Below are 19771 nucleotides of genomic sequence, written 5' to 3'. Positions count from 1 at the left end.
AGGGAGACACTAAGATGATATAGCTAAAAAGGAATTTCCATTTCTCCCAATACCCTTGTATATAGAAACTGATGTTCTGAGATTACCTGCAGTTACTCACATGAGAGGAAGCCACCAGTCAGACCCAGGCCTAATTAATCCAGTGACCTTCCCACTTGAAAACACTTCCAAGACTGCCACAACAAGCGTGCATTTACATGCGGTTCCATCAGCACTAATATTGACAAGATAGAGTGGTAGTCTGCAGTCTGAGTGTATATTCTGCTCAATTGCTTTCTATTTACCGCTGTCCTGCTTGTAAAATTCATCCATGCACCTGTTGTTTCACTGACTGTGATCTGTACAATCTCTTGTAGGGCTGTACAGCCTCATTTGTAGACCAATCTCCTGCCTGGATGTAGAGGAAGACTCAAGTCTCACATTAGACCTATCTTCCAACCCCTCCTATGGGGCTGGGTAGTAGTTCTCGTAAGAGGTGATCAATTCGGACTAGACAAACCCTATGACCACTTCAGAATCACTTGCCTTACCGCAGAAAACTCTGCAAAACTCAAGCCAAATTCACTGTGACTAAAAGTGGAGTGGTCTTCAATATTCAGAAGAGTAATCTATACTCTCGTTGTCATTCAGCCTGTATATAGCCTGCAGAGAAGGACAGAGTAACAGCACAGGGGAGTGTTCGAACACTCCAGACAATCAAAGATGCTGAAATAATTACAAAAAAGTTAGCACATGAATAGTCTCACTTTTCTTTTAAACATGTGGCAGAGTACCTAACCCATAGTAGATACTTAATAAAAACAAAGTTAATCTCTTTTCCTGCATGTGCCAAGGACATGGGACCAAGTTTCAGACCAAGCAATCAATTGTGACTTGCTTTTCTTAGAAATCTTTGAAAGGGCTTGACTGGGAACCTCTTTTTACCCAATGTAGGGGAGCTATACTAGGAAGCTTCAAAAACCAAGTAGAAAAATGGAATCATGAGGCGAGAGCATATTGTCAATGAGGCACAGTGCTATATGCTGGCCTCAGCAAAGCTTGGACACATGGACAAATAACAGTGAAATGGGAATTTATACAAAACACGGAATACTAACTAGCCTGTAGAAAGGAACAGGAAGATAGTTATTAGTATATGTGCAGCTGGGGGAGGAAACAGCTAAGAAAGCCTCCAGTTGCCAAATATAAAACTGAAAAGCATGAAGGGAGGGAAAAAAAAAAAAAAAAAAGACATTTGAAGGTAGATTGGACCACAATAGCCCGCAGCACCAGCCTCTCTTCACCACCCACGGAAATGGCTCGATGGCTAGTATTTACCAAGGTTTCAATCACTGTTACTGCCAACACAGGTTCCCCACCCACAGCAAAGACAGATCAAAGGCAGATCTGTTGCTGGGAGCCACCACAGGTTGAATGGCTTTATGTTCCTGAGCCATGTGATGCACTTTTAATTGGATCAGTTCCTTCTCACTTCTATAAACCTGAAATACCAGATGCAATTTCATAATCAAAAAATGGAGCTTTCTCTAACTGAAAGCAAGAAACCCAGCTCACCATCACACTATGTCTTCACCCATCCTTTGACAGCTGTAACGACACGGCCAGCAGTAAACAATTTGGGGTCACTTAGTTTAGCAATCTTGTTTTGCGGGAAGCAAAAGTTTAGCCCTTTGGCTTGCAATCACTACTTTACCTAAGATCAAGATATGTTTCTTGGCAGACGTGAAGGCCCTGCACAATCTCATGAAACACTCTCACTTCTAGTCTGAAACACACATGCCTAACTACCTTCCTTTATATACTACAGTTTGTACAGTAAGCACATGGTGGAGGTTCACTTTTGAACATGATGCTGGTGATACTAGGCTTATTCTGCTCAAATGCACGTGGGAGTGAGGATCTGTTTATCTTTACATAATGGCATTTTGAACTAAGTAGAAACTCTATGCTATCAATAAACAAAAACAAAAAAATAAAACAAAATACCCACAGTACAGATAGGCAAAATGGCATAGTAGAAGCTATTAACCTCTCCCTTCAGAAATCCTGTATTTAGTGAAAATATGAATAGCAGTGACAAAGAAAGTTATCAATTAGTTTAATGCTTGATAGAACAGAAATAAATCTCAAAGTCAAATAGTATGCACTCACTTGAAGAAAATACAGAGTTAGCTACCCGATAGTTTGTTTTTTAGTAATGAAAATGGATGTGTCCACCTTGCCACATTGTTGGTGAATGCTAGCTCACATTATACAATTCTTCCAATAAACTCTCAGCACAGGTCAGTGGAAAGAGTATGAAATGTTTTGAGGCCTAGAAAAGATCCCAAGTTTGCTAAATACATTAGCATCTGCTTATATGTTCCCATCAGCCTTGGCTATGGCATAATTCTAAACTACGAACTCCTTTAAAAGGCAAGCAATTTCTAGAGTGAAATTTTCAACACTATCAACTAAGGTCAAATCATCCTCTGGCACATCTGCAATGAGAAGACATTCCATGGTGGCAGAAACCATCCAGCCAAGAGGTCCTGCTTCCCAAAGGGACTAGGTGTCACCTTTGGTGGCACTTAATGATAGCCTCTCACACTGGTAAAGGTGATCAAAAGAGACACCATGCTACAGACATACAATATAACAGGAGCACATCTCACTGGAGCATGCACACAGAATGCAGCCAGAGTTTAAGTATCACGGAGGAAGCACATTATAACAGGAAGGAAACAGTAAGTAGATCAGGGACCTCAGAGTCCAAAGGAGAAAGGTCAATGACTATTCAATACCAATACAAGTTTCAAACACAAGGGCAAAGACCTAAAGTGGCTCTCTCTACTGAAGCCTTGGAAGTGCCTAACTTCTAAGCAACTTCTGCTACGGGCATTATCTATCCTACTTGAGATAAGGTACCTATTAAAGCTCTAAATTTGGGAAAGAGGGGAAAGGGAATTGGGAAGAAGGGAATAACAAATAAAAAGCACTGAAAACTAGAACGTCTACAATTCTAGAGCAACCTTACTAAAGTCAGGACATAGGCCACATCTACTCTACTGTACCATCAACAACCAAGGGAGGAAAGGGGAGGAAACTTGGTTGAGGGAAAGGAGAAACTGGTATGTCTCGTCTTTTAAGGGGTGGAATATCTTCTCAGATGGTAGCTGTAGATCTTGACACAGTGATCCCAACAGTCCAAGACCAGCAGCTGCCCCTTCGGTGTGAGGGCTATGCCCACTGGACAGGTGAGGCCCTCTCGAATAAGGACGCTATAGCCACCACCCTTGGGAAAGTGGAGAATTTCCTTGCGGCTACTATCAGCCACAATGAGGTCTCCCCGGGCATCCACACACATGCCAGCGATGCAGCGGAAATCCTCATTCTCAGAGAAGAAGTGGCTGATCTGCCTGCCCAGCTGCCCGTCGGGGCCCACAGAGCCGATGGAGAAGCCACCCTCCAGGTGGTGTTCATTCTGCCGGTTTTCCACATTGAGACCCAAGCCTTGGGTGAAGTAGACCGTGCCTTCAGCATCACAGGTGACAAATTTGGGCCTCACAGCACTGCAGAGGCAGCTGTATTTCACTACTCCTGCTCCTCGGTCCACAGTGAAACACCAAAGCTTGCCGCCTTCCACGTCAGTAACCACAAACTGGCCAGAGGGTAGGGCTGTGATGCCCCATGGTTTGCTCAGCTGGCTCCTGTGACAGGCCACACAGTGGCCATCCAAGGTATAGACTTTAAGGGAGTTGTCATAGCTGTCAGTCACACCAATCAGCCCATGGCAGTTCATGGCCACCGAAAGAGGAGTGAGATTGGGTAAATCAGCTCCGAGGAAGCTTAGCACAAAGCTGTCAATGCCACTGGGGCTGCGGCGGATCTCCTTCAGGAAGCCTTTGCGGTTGAACACTTGTATACGATAGTTGCCCCGGTCAGCAACCAGGACCTCACTCTGACTGGTCACGTAGAGACTGACTGGAAGATTGAACATGCCTGGAGTGCTGCCTTTTGCTCCCATCTTCTTGAGAAAGAGACACTGCTGGATACTGGAGGCTGCCTCAGAACTCCGCTGTTTCGCAGGTGAAGCCCTAGGGCTGGCCACCATGTCATCGGGGCTCATGTCCATCTCTCTGAAGGTAACAGAGGCCGAAGCGGCTGAGGCGGCAGCCTCTTCCATTGCCCAGGAATCTTCAATGTTAACTGTCCGGGGCTTCTTAACAGCCTGGCCTATTTGGAGAGGACCAACATGGCCTACTTTAAGGAGCTCCACATCTTGCAGGGTAAGCTCCCGGGGTAGGCTGGCAGTGAGCTCTGGCTCCTCCTCATCGGCTGTCTCCTCCAGGAGTGCTACATCAGCCTGCTTGATCTTGGCTAGAAAGTAGTCGCAGCGAGACACGGCCTGCACCTCTGCGATGTTGAGGAGGTAGCTCTGGTCCTCTACCACCTGACTGTTGCACTTCTCAACCTCAGCCAAAGAGCCTGTGAAGAACTTCCGAGAGCGGGCTAGCTCTTCCTGGACCCTGCGCTCCTCCTGGCCATACTCTTGGAGAACAGCCTTATACCTTGCCTGAAGGTCCCTGGAGACACCCTCCAAAGCTACCTTCCGCCTCTGCAGCTCTCCCATAAGCTCCCTTAGGCGAGTCAGCTTCTCTCCGAAGTCCCTCCTCCGTTCTTCAGCTGCCTCCTTGACAGGGAGGGTGCAGTGGCCGGGAGGTTGGTGATCTGCCTCCCGGCATGGTTCGCACAGCACCAAACCGCAGCTTCGGCAGAACTGTCGAGGTAGCCGGCGGCCGCAGGCTCGGCACATGAGCAGCCCTACGGCTTCACTGAGGCCAGCGGTGTCGATGATCTTTAGCACGGTCAGGTTGTCCGTCAGCTGGGTCAGGCTGGTGATGCGTGTAATCTTGCTGCAAAACGGACAGCGGACACCATTGATGCTACTGGCCAGGAGCTTCTCCAGACACTGGCGGCAGATGGTATGGCCACAGTGCAGCAGCTTGGGCCGCAGCTGCTCTTCAGTGAAGGATTCCATGCAGATGGGGCATTCTAGTACTTCCCGGAGGGCATCCAGGTTCAGGTGAGAAGCTGCTGCGGTGGCGGCGGCCATTGTGCTTCCTGCAAGGGTTCCTTCTATCACAGCCTAGAGCTGCAGCTTAATAGTCATGCCCCAGTGTCGATTTCCTGCTAAAGAGAAAAGCAAACCATGATTAATCATTTCCACAGCCTATATAAATTAATCCAGTCTAAATACACTTAGAAAATAGCTATAGTCATCCATTTAATCATTTTCTTACTTAACAAACATTTTATTGCAGTCATTATGTCTCAGGTAATAGTGACACACTCTCTCTCTCTCTCTCTCTCTCTCTCTCTCTCTCTCTCTCACATACACACACACACACACACACACACGCACACACACTCAAAATTTCCTCTCGTCTATTAAACAGAAATGATAGTATCTGTCTTATATAGTTACTGGAAAGGTTAAAATATATAAGCAGAAAAGCACAGAATAACCCTGCCCAGCAAAGAAAGTCACACTAAGGTCCACATTATGAAATACAGTGGGTAGAGAGATGGAGCCTGACACTCAGGAAGGTTGCTTCTAAGTGGTGCTATGTGTAAGATAAGCCTTGAAAGCAGTGAGGCAATGACGCACGCAGGTGTTTTAAGCGAAGAATACTATGTGAGTTTGGTGTCCAAGCATATAGTTTATAGACTCTGATGTTTCATTCTGAGAAATAGAAAATTCTGATGACTGCCTTTAAGTAATCTACCAAACATTAGATATGGCTAAGTGTTTCATTTGTCTGTCTTCCTACCTAGCCACCCAAAGTAGTCTAGGCATCACAGAGTGTGCAAGAAAGACACTGAGTTTCAGCATATACAGTCTGTCCTACTTTAAAAAGACAAGTTATGTAAGTAAGCGATGCAGGTAGACTCAGTCTGAGAGATACTGAAGTAAACTCATTTTCACTTCAAGGAAAACTGGGCCTAGAAGAACACAAAATTGAGATGGGAGAACAAAGCACCAGGCAGAGGTCATAGCCTTAACCAGGCTGAGAAAGCAGATGGGAAACGCTAAGTTTTGTATATTGGGAGGAGGACAGAGAACATTCTATCGCTCCATATTTAATAGTCTGCATCTGTAAAATAGAAAACAGCACGTCCTTTACCGGGTTCACATAAGGATCAGATGAAACAACATATCACTGTGAGGGACACTGATATTTACCTCTGCACTGAGAAGGTCCTAGGTGAACTTTCGTTCTCTCTTAGCCTTAAGGTAAGACTGTGGGAGAATATAGGGGGGACTGTGAAAATGCATGGAGAGGCATTTGAGGATGACTGGAGATATTCAGGATATAAAACGACTTTCATGTGAGAGTAAAACAGGGAATTCGGTGTGAAGGGTGTGCTGGGATAAGTGCTTTGCAGAAAGGAACTGATATGTTTAAGGAAGGAAAGCATTCTGTGTCTGGGAGTCGGGGAGGGGGGGGAGGGGGAAGTCAGAGCAACCAGTTCAGAAACTATAACCAAAGGCCTACAAGAGGTGTCTGAACTAGGGGACAGGTGGAAATGCAAAAGAAACACAGTTAAGCAATACTGCAGAGGTGTGACCAGTAAGAACTGGAAACCAAGAGGCCTATGGTGGGAGAGTGGCAAAGAGTTAAGACGGCCAAACACTCAAGCCCAGGTGAGTTAAAAAGCATTGGTTCTCCGTAAGAAGCACTTCTGGCTGGCTTAGACTGCCACCCATGTCACCTAAGACATATTACGAACACCCCTGCTCTTCCGCATACTCTTTTCTTATGCCACTGTTAACCTAAAATTAGCATGAAAACATTCAGCAAAATTAGGCACATGGATAACTAAGTCGTTCTTACGTGCAAGGCATATGTGTATTATGGAGGTTAGCTTGGTTTGAAGGACAAACAGCTGGAGGAGGAAAGGGCTGTCCACATCATCATCAACTTTCTCCAGTCATATGGGGAGGAGCAGTTAATGGAAATACGCACATTAAAGTAAATATTCCTCAGCAGATGAAGCACTAATCTAACGTCAAGTTTACCTCTCGAGAGTCTCTCTATTCTACATCTAGGAAACTGCTCCATTATCTAGTGCCAACTATGTGCTACAGAGAACTGTGCATGCTTATTCTCACCTAATCCTCATTGTGGAAATGGGTAAGATTTTCTTTTTTTTTGGGTACCACTTTACTGGTATGAACACTGAGATTTAGAAAAACTAGCTCAAGGTCTCAGAGTTCAAACATGGTAACTTTACTCATTCTTAACCCAACATTTTTTAAGGTTTAAAAAAATCAAAGGTATCATTTGATATTATTAACAAGTGCTCTCAACTGTGCTCTAGGATACACTACCTTTAAAACATCCTCTTCTCCCAGAAAAAGGAGCAATCATCTGGCTGAGATTCAGCCAACACAGTGGGTCAAATCGATTTATCAGCTGGGTGACCCAGTCTGACACTCTTGCTTTGCAACCCATTACAACTCAAATCCACACTTTAACAAAACAACAAATTACTAGGTAGCACGGACCTTAAATGGTCTCCTGTGCATATTACAAACTGTGAATGCTGAATTCGCAAATACCATGGGCCTGGGGCAGCACCGCAGAAACACCAATAGAATCCCAGACTTGGGATCCGTGCAAGCCTCTCAATCTTAACCAAGAGCTTTTTGAACAGTTGATGTCCTGTCATCTCTGACAACAGTCTGAAGGCAACATTTGGTGTTTGGATCCCGAGCATGTTACCTTACATTGTACAGGGACATCTGTTCTTCCTGGAGCTGGCACTGCAGACCAGCTTGTTACACATGCCTGCCAATTTATAAAAATACCAGCAAACTCTTTCCCCAAATTTCTGAAATATTATACTATCTCTTTCAATTCACAAGCTTCCTGGCCATGTAAACTATCAGCTTTGTGAAATGAATTGATTTTGCCCTCATCCAACCACAAACTACTCTAGTCTACAGCTTCTTCACATTAGCCAAAAAGGTATCAAAACTCCATGCCCTGAAGATTCTTCATATGGAGAAGCGTAGACTCCAAAAAATGCTTGAACTACTTACTACTATTCCTACCATCCCAGAACACAGCTTTCACTTAGATTCCAACAGAACCAAAAGCCAGGTAGACCCAGCCTCAACTCCAGAAGGGAATGGCCTGACCACTACTATTAATACTAAGAATGAATCACACAGAATCTCAATTGAACTTCAGCTTTCCTGAAAAGACTAATCCAGTGAAGGAGCTGCCTCTTCTGCCAAGCCTTCAGGTGTGCTCCCCACCTCTTGCACCTATAAAAATCATAACCAACTAGAATGAAAAGTCAACATGCTATTTACAGTCTTTGCTGCCTCCACAATCTTTTGGACACATCTCCCATTCATTTTTCACTCTGTATCCCCATGTCTTGCTCTTTCACTTCATGTAACCCCAATTTACCTTATTTGCTCACCCCCTTGACGTGACTGACAGCCCATCCTGACATCCGCACAACTTTGACTCCAGATACTGTATCTCTTAAGGCTGTATATGTTCTCACAGATCTGAGACAGTCTTATCCCCTCTTGAGACCACCGAGTTTTACCAGTCTGTGAAACAGGTAGCTAAGCAGTAGAAAGGGCAAAGAGTAAACAGGTAATATAAACCCTGAAGTCAGAACAAGACAGAATTTTTGTGCCTTCACTTATAGAATGTGGGGCAAATGGCAAGTTACCTAATTCCTCTAGGTCTGGCAAATTACTTAACTTCTCCATGAGTGGCAAGTTATTCAGTCATTCTAGGCCTGACAAATTCTTTAACCCCTCTGCCTATTTTCTTAGAATGAATATAATATACACGTATACACACACACATATTTATCCAGGAGGACTAGGAATAATGCATATAGATACTTATGCTGACAAGTGGTAGACAAGCAATAACTTTTTAATAGTTGGTAGCAATAACTATTTACCATATTTCTGTTAGCAATCAAACGCATTAAGAATCATAACCAGTACTTGCATTAGCAAATAATTCAGTTCACAATCTAAGTTCTGAAGGGAATGAAGAATTGACCTTTTCATAGACTGTAAAGGCATAAAAAGATTAATTATAGGACTAGTCAACTTTAGAGAGATTTGATTGAGAATGTAGTTACCCAGACTAGGAATAAATGAGGAAATGAAGCTACCAATTCTGATCAAAACATAAACTCCTAGAGCTCCTGCTAGCAAAGAGTAAACAAGGAAAGCTAGAGGGAGCGGTGATCTCAGAGTAATACAAATGAGGAAACTGAGACCAAGAGAGGGAAATGAACCGCTCACACACCATAGGGCAGAACGAAGGCAAAGGCCCACAGGCTGGGAGTGAACAGTGCCACACAGATTAAGAAAGTGCATGCAGGACTTGGGCATTCAAGCTTTGGATTCCAGCTTACAGAGATGATTTGGACCAGTTACCCAACCTCTCAGCCTATCTATGAAAGGGCCTTTTAAGGTGATGCCTTCTCACAGGGTAAACATTAAATGAAACTTAGGACAGGACCAAGCTAGGGACGAAATTGACTGTGTAGAATAGCTTTTATTATGATTAGTAGGAGCAGGAACAGCAATCACTACTGCCTGTGACAGCCACTACCCAGCCTGGGGTACATATGAACAGGCACTGGTTATAAGGCAGACTAAACCTAAGGCATCAAACATATGATAACCTAAACTCAGGGTCTTCTTAGAAACTGTTACTTGATCTCAGAAGGACAGCTTAAGAGCAGAGGCAAGGTATGAACTCCTTAGTCTGTGTTTGAGTCTCTCTACCTAATACTATCCTTTAGATATCTTCACTTCCCACACCTCTCTTTGTTCATTGGGGATTTATGCCATGAATAAAACTGGAGAACCAAAAGCAAATAACCAAGCAGATACTTACTAAGCAATTACTACTAGTCTAGCCCTATGGGTGGGACTGGAGACATCATTTTCAGAAACAGATGTGAAAAACATTATCTAAAAACTAGCCATAAAGGACCATTCTACAATTACTATACTCACGTGGTTTGTTTTTGTTTTGGAGACCTATCACTTCCTTCCATGCCAGCATTCAAGCTGCATTTACTCCTTATGCACTTTAACCCAATTCTAACCAAGTGTGAAACTGTCTCAGTGCCACAGAGGCCACTCACTAACAAAACTCCTTCCCAGCATATGAGCTTGCCACCTGCTATTCACCTAGCTCTGGCAGGGGAGCCAAGCCTGTGAACTTAACACTGAGGATACTTTTAATGCCTGCAGAGAGATAAAATCGTGTCTTTTAGCTGCCACCTTTTAGCAAACAAAGAGTAAAGAAAGTCAGGCACTTTCTGCACACGTCACATGTATTCTCTTCACTGTGGAGGAAGTGTTATTCCACATCCTAACTAACACTCAGGAAAAGTAACCTGTCCGGGTTCTCCCAGTGGTATGTGGTAGAGTAGTGCCTCAGATGCCCACATGTGGACTGGGACACAAAGCTACTCACTCGAAACATGTTATACTTTCATAGAAGATGGGACTACTGTTACCTCCAGGCAAGAGCTGGCTAAGAGGTTGGTAAATTCATCCAGGAATGACTTTTAAAGCAGACTGTTCTATCAGAAAGGCACAATGGAAGGCGTTTCCCAACGATAACATTATCTGCATTTACACAGGAGGATGCACTTTAGGAGCCTTGCAAACTTGTGACTTTGGATTTACAAGCCCGGTTAACCATTTCTTCTGTAGCCTAAGATATGTCACTTAATTTACCTATGACGTTTCTGACTTACGGAGTAAGGAATAACATTTAGACTGTGAGCAAGGTAACTAGCGGGCTTGAGTGGGAGGATGTACATTAATCAGCACTCAATGTAGCGGATCATGTTTTTAGACAGAGGCTAACAAGTGCTTGAGCACCAACCAGTTGACTCCAAGGCTAACTCAATCCCCATCAGGGATTTTCCTAAGTGATGTGTGTTGATATCCTAGTTAAGTCTTCTGCCCTCAGCACCAGTACAGTTTTGTTCCTAAAACTGCCTTCTTTTATGTTGTGTGGAGTGGTTTGGAGTTGATAAAGGCAAAACTACTCCTCTGTTCCAGAGAGAGATACAGAAAAGAGGCCATTCAGAGCAGTACTCTCCTTCAATGGAGAACTGCCCTTCAACCCGAGGCCCTGATGAGGCGGTCTTTCATGCCAGTGTCCTCCTAATCTCAGCTTGTCTAACCTCAAGCTCCTCCCATTATCTCCCCACTGGTTCTGGCCTAAGAGCAAACCAAGAACAAAGTCCAGGGTTTCTCTCGATCAAGAAGAGTCTCCCCGCTTTAGGATACCAGGCAATCCTCCCTTTCATTAGGTAAAGCTGAAGAGTGAAGACCAAGCCGACTGCAGCAAAGAAGCATGGAAACAGAGAACAGTCATGTGGCCTTCGACAAATGACTTCCTAAGACTTAGTTTCACATGTAACACTGGACATGGGATAGCGCATTTAGAAGGGCTGTTATGAGAAAAAGGTACAGATAGACTTTTTTGACAGTAAATTCTGAGCACTTACTGGGTACCAGACAGCAAGCACCCTTATTTATTTTACTCAGTCCTCACAACCATCCCATGGTGTAGGTCCCTGAAAAGCTAGTGCAATGAGAGAGGTCAAGTGACTCTTTAAAGATTACAAAGCAGGAAGAGAAAAGGTCAGGATTTGAACCCAGGATACCTGACTCTGAAGCCAGGTCCCTCTGTTATGGCATGAATGGCATTTGGGGCTAGATAATATTTTATTGTGGGGGTTGCTCACTAGAAGTCAACAGCCCCACACCCCCTCAACTGTGACAACTGACAATGTCTCCATCCAGACAGCGTCAATGTTTCCTAGTAGAAGAAAATCACCCCTGGCTGAGAACCATGACTTTAGATAACAGCACAGGCTAAATACTCACTCAGGATAAGTGAGGGTCTCCCTTGCTCCCCCGACCTTGCTATGTTTTTCTCCCAGTCCTAACACTTCATTCACAGACTAACTGCCTCTTTGTCCTATAACAGACCTTCTGTAAGTTAAAGACAGGTAATGTAAAAAGATAACTGTGGCTTATACATTTCTCACAGCTTGGGGGTCCAGGGGAAGGGATGGGTAGCTTACTGCTTCATTCCCCCTCCTCCCTCTTTTCTTCCCCAAGGCCTGTAATGTTGGCTGTGGTGGGGAGGTTGAGTGGGTCATAGTGGATTTATGGAGAATACCATGTCTGCCTCAGGATAAAAGGGCCTTTAGGTAGTAAGTGAGGAAGACTCTGCCCTTCAGGGAATGTCAAATTCACCTTCAGGACCTCTGAAGACTGGTGAGTTTATTCCCAAGTCTCTGCATTCTCCTACATTCCATTCATTCATACATATTTTATTCACGAGTTACTTTCAGGCCCTGGGTCTCCAGAACACCCTCTGGGCTTAATTATGCAGAGACCAAAAAACAAACAAACAGAAAAACCTCCTTTAATAGTCTAAGAACCAACTCACAATTTCATCTGGTCTTGAATTCTACAATCTAGCTGCAATATTCACACCCCACCATTCAATCCTCTACAAACGTCATTCTCACCCCTGAATCCCAAATCTGGAATTCAACCTTCTAAACTGTATGTTGCAACCTTGCAACTCACCAATTGCTCTTACGTACCCCACATCCCTCTAATATGTCTTTTAACCCATTTTCAAATTTCCACACCTGTCACCCCTGTATGCCAGCTCCAAACTCCAATCCTGTACCTCAGATTTCTGCCTTTCTTCAATCTCAGCCCTGATCTGCATTCCCCATCTTGCACTATGCCACCTCTAGGCCCCCCCACCCCCATCCTGCCTCACGTGTTGCCTTCAAACCTTTGCTGCGATTTGCTAGCTGGGTACGGACTCCCCAGGGAATTTGCCCCTTAATCTCTCCCAGATTCCACTACAGAATTCCCTTTCTCTTCAGCTATTAGGATCCTCCAAGACCCGGACTGTTTTGATCTCAGATCTTGCTTCCATTACACCGATCTCCTCAAAGCCCCCGAGATTCTGCCAGCCAACCCCCAACCTATCTCATCCAGGCCTCCAAATTTCTATTTCTGATGTTTTGTACGCAGATCTCACCAGGGACTTCAGATTGCCCTGTCTCTCCGCACGGCCTCCACATTACCTCATACCTTCTGAGATGCTGCAACTGCAAATCTCCTCAGCCCCTTTGCTCCCCTCCCCCAGCTGCATCTCAGCCCCGCCGGATCGCTACCGAGCCCGCCCCTCCCCCAACCCGGTCCTACCACTCCGATCCAGTCCCCAAATCCTGCCAGTCAATCTTGGAGCCCCGAGACCCACCACAGTCCCTGGTCGCAGACCCTCCTTCCCGCCCCCTACCTGACCGCCCGTGGCTCCGACGCGAGTCCACCGCTGCCAGCCCACCCGCCCGCTGCCTTCTGCACATGCGCCAGTGCTTACTCTCCATGGCGGTCGCCAATTCGCAGACATGCCTGTCTGTCACCGTGCCCCGCCTCCCCGAAGCATGCTGGAACTTGTAGGACCAGCGCTCGCGGCCAAACAGAACGGATAGGGGTGGCTCTGGAAACCTAGGCCACCACAGTGTGTGATCTAGCTTTCTATCCCGTCTCATAGTCTAAACGCAGGTAGTCAATGCCAATTCCCCAGTTTAATCTCCAAAAAATCCCTTGCGGAAACGCCTCTTTGAACCCCAGCTTAGGAAGACAAGCACACTCCCTTCAAAGAGCAGCTAGTCCCCAGGCTAGGCATTTCTGCCTGTGACACATCCTACAGAGGAGTGGCTGAACTCACTGTGCTTAGGAAGGAGGTTCCCTTGCCAAATAGCGCAGAGGGGTCAGCTAAGGGAAAAACAGGGAAAACCCTGCACTGAACCTTGCCCGGTGGGAAGGTTTTGTGGTCCACTAACTGGCCAGGACCTGCTGGTCCTAAAGATAGTTTAGGGGCAGGTAATACCGGCTCTTGATGGTGAACAGGAAGTTCTAGTTAGGAATATGCAAAAATCTGAAATATTATGTTTTCATATTTGAAATGCCACCAAGTTGTGTGCCCTCTGCACAATGATAAGACAGCAAACAAAACCAACAGTATCTGAGCACTTTCTGACCAATTACAGCTAAGTAGTTTACAGGCTTAGCCCAGCCCTTATAGCAAACAACCTTTGAGATGCAGAAACTGGAGACAGGGATTAAATGTCAAAGTAACACGTTTCTATTTGTCAGAACCTGGATTTCGGTTTTGAGAAGCTCCTCTTTTTTTTTCAAATTTATTCAAAAATGTCTTCCATCCCCCAGATGTATATGGACTTTATTTATAATAACTACATACAGTAAGAACAGTTATGAAACAATCAGGAAAACCATAATTAAAAGTTACATTAACAACCTTGAAGAAAATACTATCTATCCTATTTAGATGAGTCTAAAGTTTTGTACCTAATTAATTCTCTATCATATCTTTCATTTATCAACTTAAAATACATCTTTCTAGACCTTAAACCGTTTTCTTAAATCCTAGACAACTTAAGCTTAACTACGAAACTCTTAACTCTCTAGTATTCAACCCCATCAGAGATTTGACAAAGAATAACATTATTACTTAAATGGGAAGTGCAGACAAGCAGCGTCTACAACTGAGAGATGACAGAGACAGGTTGTGCCTGGTCAGTCACCCATTCTCTCTATACAATGTTGGAGCATCATAGTCAAACTTCTGGCCTGGTGTATCTGGCAGACATAACTGTGAAGCAGGAAGCAGGAAATATGAAGGGCTTCCTTACTCCATCATCACAGAGCTTGGCAGTCACCTAGCCTGTGTCCAAGTCTTGTCCATTTTGAACATCATTTTGTCTGCAGAAAGAGCCAGGGGAGTTTTGCCCATTGACCAGCTTGCCATTAATGAAGCAATCTCCAAAAGGAGATGTGATGATGTTAATCATCTGAATGAGGGATGCTGAGGTTGTTGCCAGGAGTTGACATGTATCAAGTCAAAAAAGGCCTTAAATTAATAAAAACATCTTTAAATGCCATATTCTGTAGGTCTCTGAAGTTTTTGAGGATCATCTATCTATCTATTTACATCTATATTTACATAGTGTAGCATCATCCCTCTGTCTGTAGGAAATCCAAAGGGCAAATGTTGCCTGTTTCTAGATATTTGCTATCTGTTCAACCTGGGAGGTATATATCCATGATAAACTAGACTAGTATTGGACATGACCATGAATCTGATTGATTAGCCATTAACTCATATGAGGTAATTATCCTAAACAGTTTGTAATAGCAGCTTTTAAAAAGACTGGAAGTAAACCTTACATTTGTAAATGAGTTATATAGGTCCAATACCTCATACCAGAGTAGAAACATACATACATATATATAGCAATAACCTGAAATTTGAGTCAATTATATACCCATGTATCAAAAATAATCTTATTTCAGTATCAATATACAGAATTCTATATCAATGAATTAAAAAATATTTGAGAACGACAGTAGTTTTATAGATGAGCATATTAAGTACTCTATCCTATTCCTATATTTCCCATTTTCTTTTTTTATTATATTTTTATATTGATTTTTTTGTTGTTGTTGTTGTTTTTTGTTTTTTGTTTTTGTTTTTCGAGACAGGGTTTCTCTGTGTAGCCTTGGCCATCATGGACTCGCTTTGTAGACCAGGCTGGCCTCGAACTCACAGTGATCCGCCTGCCTCTGCCTCCCGAGTGCTGGGATTAAAGGCGTGCGCCACCACGCCCGGCTTTATATTGATGTTTTTATTTTTTCACTTTACATCCAGATTCCAGCCCCTGCCTCCTCTCTCCCCTGTCTCGCTGTCCCACGCTCTTCCTTTCCTTCTTCCTCTTCTCCTCAGAAAATTCACCCACTCCATATCAACCCACCATCAAAAAAATCAAGTCACATCAGGGCCAAGTGAATCCTCCCCCACTGAGGCCACACAAGGCAGCCCAGCCACAGGAACATGATCCAAAAGCAGACAGTAGAGTCCATGTCAAAGACAGCCCCTACTCTACTTTCAAGAGGACTTATATGAAGATCAAGTTGTCCACCAGTTACATACGTGTCAGGGACCTAGGTCCAGTAATGCATGATCTTAGGTTGGTGCTTCATTTGAGAAGTGCTTTTAACATTGTTTTATCTATTTTTTAAATCTCAAAATAAGGTCAACGGTTGTTTTGATAATTGATTAGGGTGAGGAATGATTCACACTTTATTAAGAGTAACTTAAAAATTAGAATTAACTGGGAATAATGGCACATGCTTGGCTTCGTAGAACTTGGGAGAATTAATAAGGAGAACTAGGAGTTGAAAGGCAGCCTGAGCTACTGGCCTGATTTGCTTTCTATGCCTGTGATAATAACCACGACTGAAAGCAACCTGGCTAGTGTTCCATTGTTTAAATGTACCATTTCTGTGTCCATTCTTTGGCTGAGGGCATCTAGGTTGTTTCCAGATTCTGGCTATTGGGAATAAAGCTGCTATAAACATAATTGAGTAAATGTCCTTGTAATGGTAGAACATCTTTCAGGTACATGCTCAGGAGTAGTGTAGCTTGGTCTTAAGGTAAAGCTAGTCCCAGTTTTCTAAGAAAGCACCAGATTGATTTCCAAAGTGGCTGCACAAGTTTGCACACCCACCAGCAATGGAGGACTGTCCCCCTTTCTCCACATCCTCAAGGCATATGCTATCACTTGAGTTTTTGATCTTAGCCATTCTGACAGGTGTAAGATGGAAAATCAGAGTCGTTTTGATTTGCATTTCCCTGATTACCAGGGATGCTGAGCATTTATTTTTTGTTTGTTTGTTTTGTTTTGTTTGGGGGAGGTCGCATTATAATATTTTAATTAATTCGTTCATATTACATCTCAATTATTATCCTGTCTCTTGTATCCTCCCACTTCTCCTTCCCTCCCACTTTCACCCCATTCCCTCCCCTATGACTATGACTGAGGGAGACCTCCTCCCCCTGAATATGATCCTAAGGTAACAAGTCTCTTCTTGGTAGTCTGCTATCCTTCCTCTGAGTGCCACCGGGCCTTCCCATCAAGGGGACAAGGTCAAATATGGGGCACTAGAGTTCATGTGAAAATCAGTCCCCACTCTCCACTTAACTGTGGAGAATTTCCCGTCCATTGGGTAGATGTGGGTAGGGGTTTGGTGCTCACTGCATGTATTGTCCTTGGTTGGTGCCATAGTTTGAGCAGAACCTCTGGGCCCAGATCCGCCCATCATAGTGTTCTTCTTGTAGGTTTCTAGGACCCTCTGGAACCTTCTATTTCCCATTTCTCCCATACTTCTCTCACCTAGAGTCCCAATAGAATGTCCACTGAGAATTTCGTTAAGTGATTTTCGGCCATTTGATATCCCTCTGTTGAGAATTCTCTGTTTATAGGAAACTTCAAGTATGTGAAAATAAAGAACTATGAAGAAAATCCCATTGTTTTTGTGAAATTTCAGTAGATAATAATCTGTGACATGACAATGTGAACTGTAGAAGTTCCACATGGTCCCACCTTTAGATGAGGAGATACAAACGGTGAGTGGCTGCTAAGAGAGGGAGAGTTAGCATGAGTTCTCACATAGGCTGTTCAATGCAAGTGTTCAGCCTGGACGCATGAACATATGAGCAAAACTAAATGGACTCAAAAGGTTATATAAGAATGTGTGTGTATAGTTATATATGTGTATTTATAAACAAGTAGCAATAATAATTAAAGATGGGATTATGAATTTGGGAGGATGATGGGGAAATGGAGGGAGAAGGAAAGAAGGAGTAATGTATATATAATCTTCATGTTGAAATTCTGAAAAAGAAAAGAAGAAATAAAAGCTTTAAAATAGAGCCGGGCGTGGTGGTGCACGTCTTTAATCCCAGCACTCAGGAGGCAGAGGCAGGCGGATTGCTGTGAGTTCGAGGCCAGCCTGGTCTACAAAGTGAGTCCAGGATGGCCAAGGCTACACAGAAAAACCCTGTCTCGAAAAACCAAAAAAAAAAAAAAAAAAAAAGCTTTAAAATAGAAACATAAACAAACAAACAATCTGGGGAGGAAAGGGTTAATTTACTTTACACATTCTGTGGCCAGTCCATAACTGAGGGAAGACAAGGCAGGAACTGAAGAAGGCCAGGAAGGTGGAGGCAGGAACTAAAGCAGAGATAAAGGAGGAATGTTGTTTACTGGCTTGCTCACCAGGCTTAAGGTTAACTATCTTTCCTATATCTCACAAGACCTCCTGCCTGGGAGTGCCATGGCCCAAATAAATCATCAATCAAGAGAATTCTCTCACAGACTTGTCTACAGGCTAATCTGATGAGGGTGTTTTCTCAGTTGAGGTTCCCTCTTTCTGGATGTGTCTAGATTTGTATCAGACAGAAAAACAAACTAACAAACTAAAACCAACAATCTTAACAGCACAGGTACATAGTGAATTACAGGCCAACCTAAGTTACACCAATACCCTGTTTCAAATAAACAAAACAGGAACAAAGTTACAGTTAGTTTTAATTCAAACTGTCCTCTAGATAGATCCATAGTCTCAGACCTTCTCATTTCAGTTATCAGGAGACAGGAGAGAGCTGAAGATTATACTTCTCTGCTCTCTTGCTCCCAAAGGAATTCTGAGTGAAATATGAAAAACCATAGCCTGCAAACACATATTCCTGCTATCCCAAATGACAAACCCTACTGAGGAAGAGGCCTATAACATTTATATTCATAGGGCAAAAGAATCCTAAGTCAATATTCTTAAATGTGTTGTGGGGGATGTCAGGTAGGCAGGCTATAGCAGGATAGTGAAATTCCTTTAACTTTTCCAGAAGTTATAACATTCTTAGCTTCAGAATTAGTCAAAGGTAGTGGTCTAAGTTTAATAATACATTCTAACAATTTTACCTAATAGTCACAAGGATATTAGGTCAAATTCAGAGATTGGTAATAAATGATTATTAAGAGGTCTAAAGATAGCCCAAGATAAATTTGGCTAAGTATCTACACCATGTTATTGCCTTCCACAGTCTTGAGGTTTTACAGGATTGTCAACACAGGTATAACTTCTTCAAAGAACTTCAAATCACATATTTTCTGGATAAGCCTTGGGAGTTCTGGGTGCCTGGATTGGCCCAGGGCTCTAGAATTATTGAAGATACCAGCATTGTACTCAGATGTATAATTGGAAATTTTGGCCAAGAGTAGATTGTGTGAGAACTCATGCATCCCTAAGAAGAAAACCCAGTTGGAGAATGAACAGTGTGGTGCAGAGTTCAATTAAAGTTGATGTCTGGTGGATACAGACAAAGCCGTGGACAGGGTTGGAAGGTGCATTTGCCTTTCTCATCTTTCTGTGTTCCTGACAACTCAGCTGGGTTGACTGCATGAGGTTTTGCTTTTCAATGATTTCTCACAAGGCAAGTACTAGTTGGATTTTAACTACCTGTTTGCCTACTTGTCTGTCAACTTGGCCAGTGAGCCGCAAACCCTTGAGGGACATTGTTTGCTTGCATTCACATCTGTTAGCACAGGGTTCAGCCTGTAAGATTTTCAGAGTAAATGAGCCAAACTCAGACATATGACTTTAGGAAAATTATATCCTAGAGTTAGTGAAGTAGCAACCAAAATAACTTTATGGTTGGATGTCACCACAACATGAAGAATTGTACTAAAGTGTCACAGCATGAGGAAGGTTGAGAGCCACTATTTTAAATTAAACCACTCCCCGTGAAGCTCT

At 43.5% G+C, this 19771-nt stretch overlaps 2 protein-coding genes across 5 annotated transcripts in view; one reads left to right on the top strand and one right to left on the bottom strand.

Moving 5' to 3' along the window:
• The window catches only part of Astn2 (astrotactin 2), a 985961-nt gene that overhangs the window by 737486 nt on the left and 228704 nt on the right, over positions 1-19771 (top strand). The window lies entirely within an intron of this gene.
• Positions 1976-13530, bottom strand: Trim32 (tripartite motif containing 32). 2 transcript variants are annotated; one of them, XM_051163191.1, is made up of 2 exons: positions 13395-13530; positions 1976-5172 (listed from the first exon to the last, which is right to left on the bottom strand). In XM_051163191.1, the coding sequence occupies exon 2, from the start codon at positions 5093-5095 to the stop codon at positions 3125-3127; it is 1971 nt and encodes a 656-aa protein (XP_051019148.1). In that variant the 5' UTR covers positions 5096-5172; positions 13395-13530; the 3' UTR covers positions 1976-3124. The 2 variants fall into 2 exon arrangements, with proteins under 2 accessions (XP_051019148.1, XP_051019157.1); XM_051163200.1 differs by having other exon boundaries at positions 1976-5169; positions 13395-13481.

Source organism: Acomys russatus, chromosome 2 (genome assembly GCF_903995435.1).
Source record: "Acomys russatus chromosome 2, mAcoRus1.1, whole genome shotgun sequence".
NCBI lineage: Eukaryota > Metazoa > Chordata > Mammalia > Rodentia > Muridae > Acomys > Acomys russatus.
The sequence above is the reverse complement of the archived record's forward strand: the minus strand, read 5'-3'. Positions and strand labels throughout refer to the sequence as shown.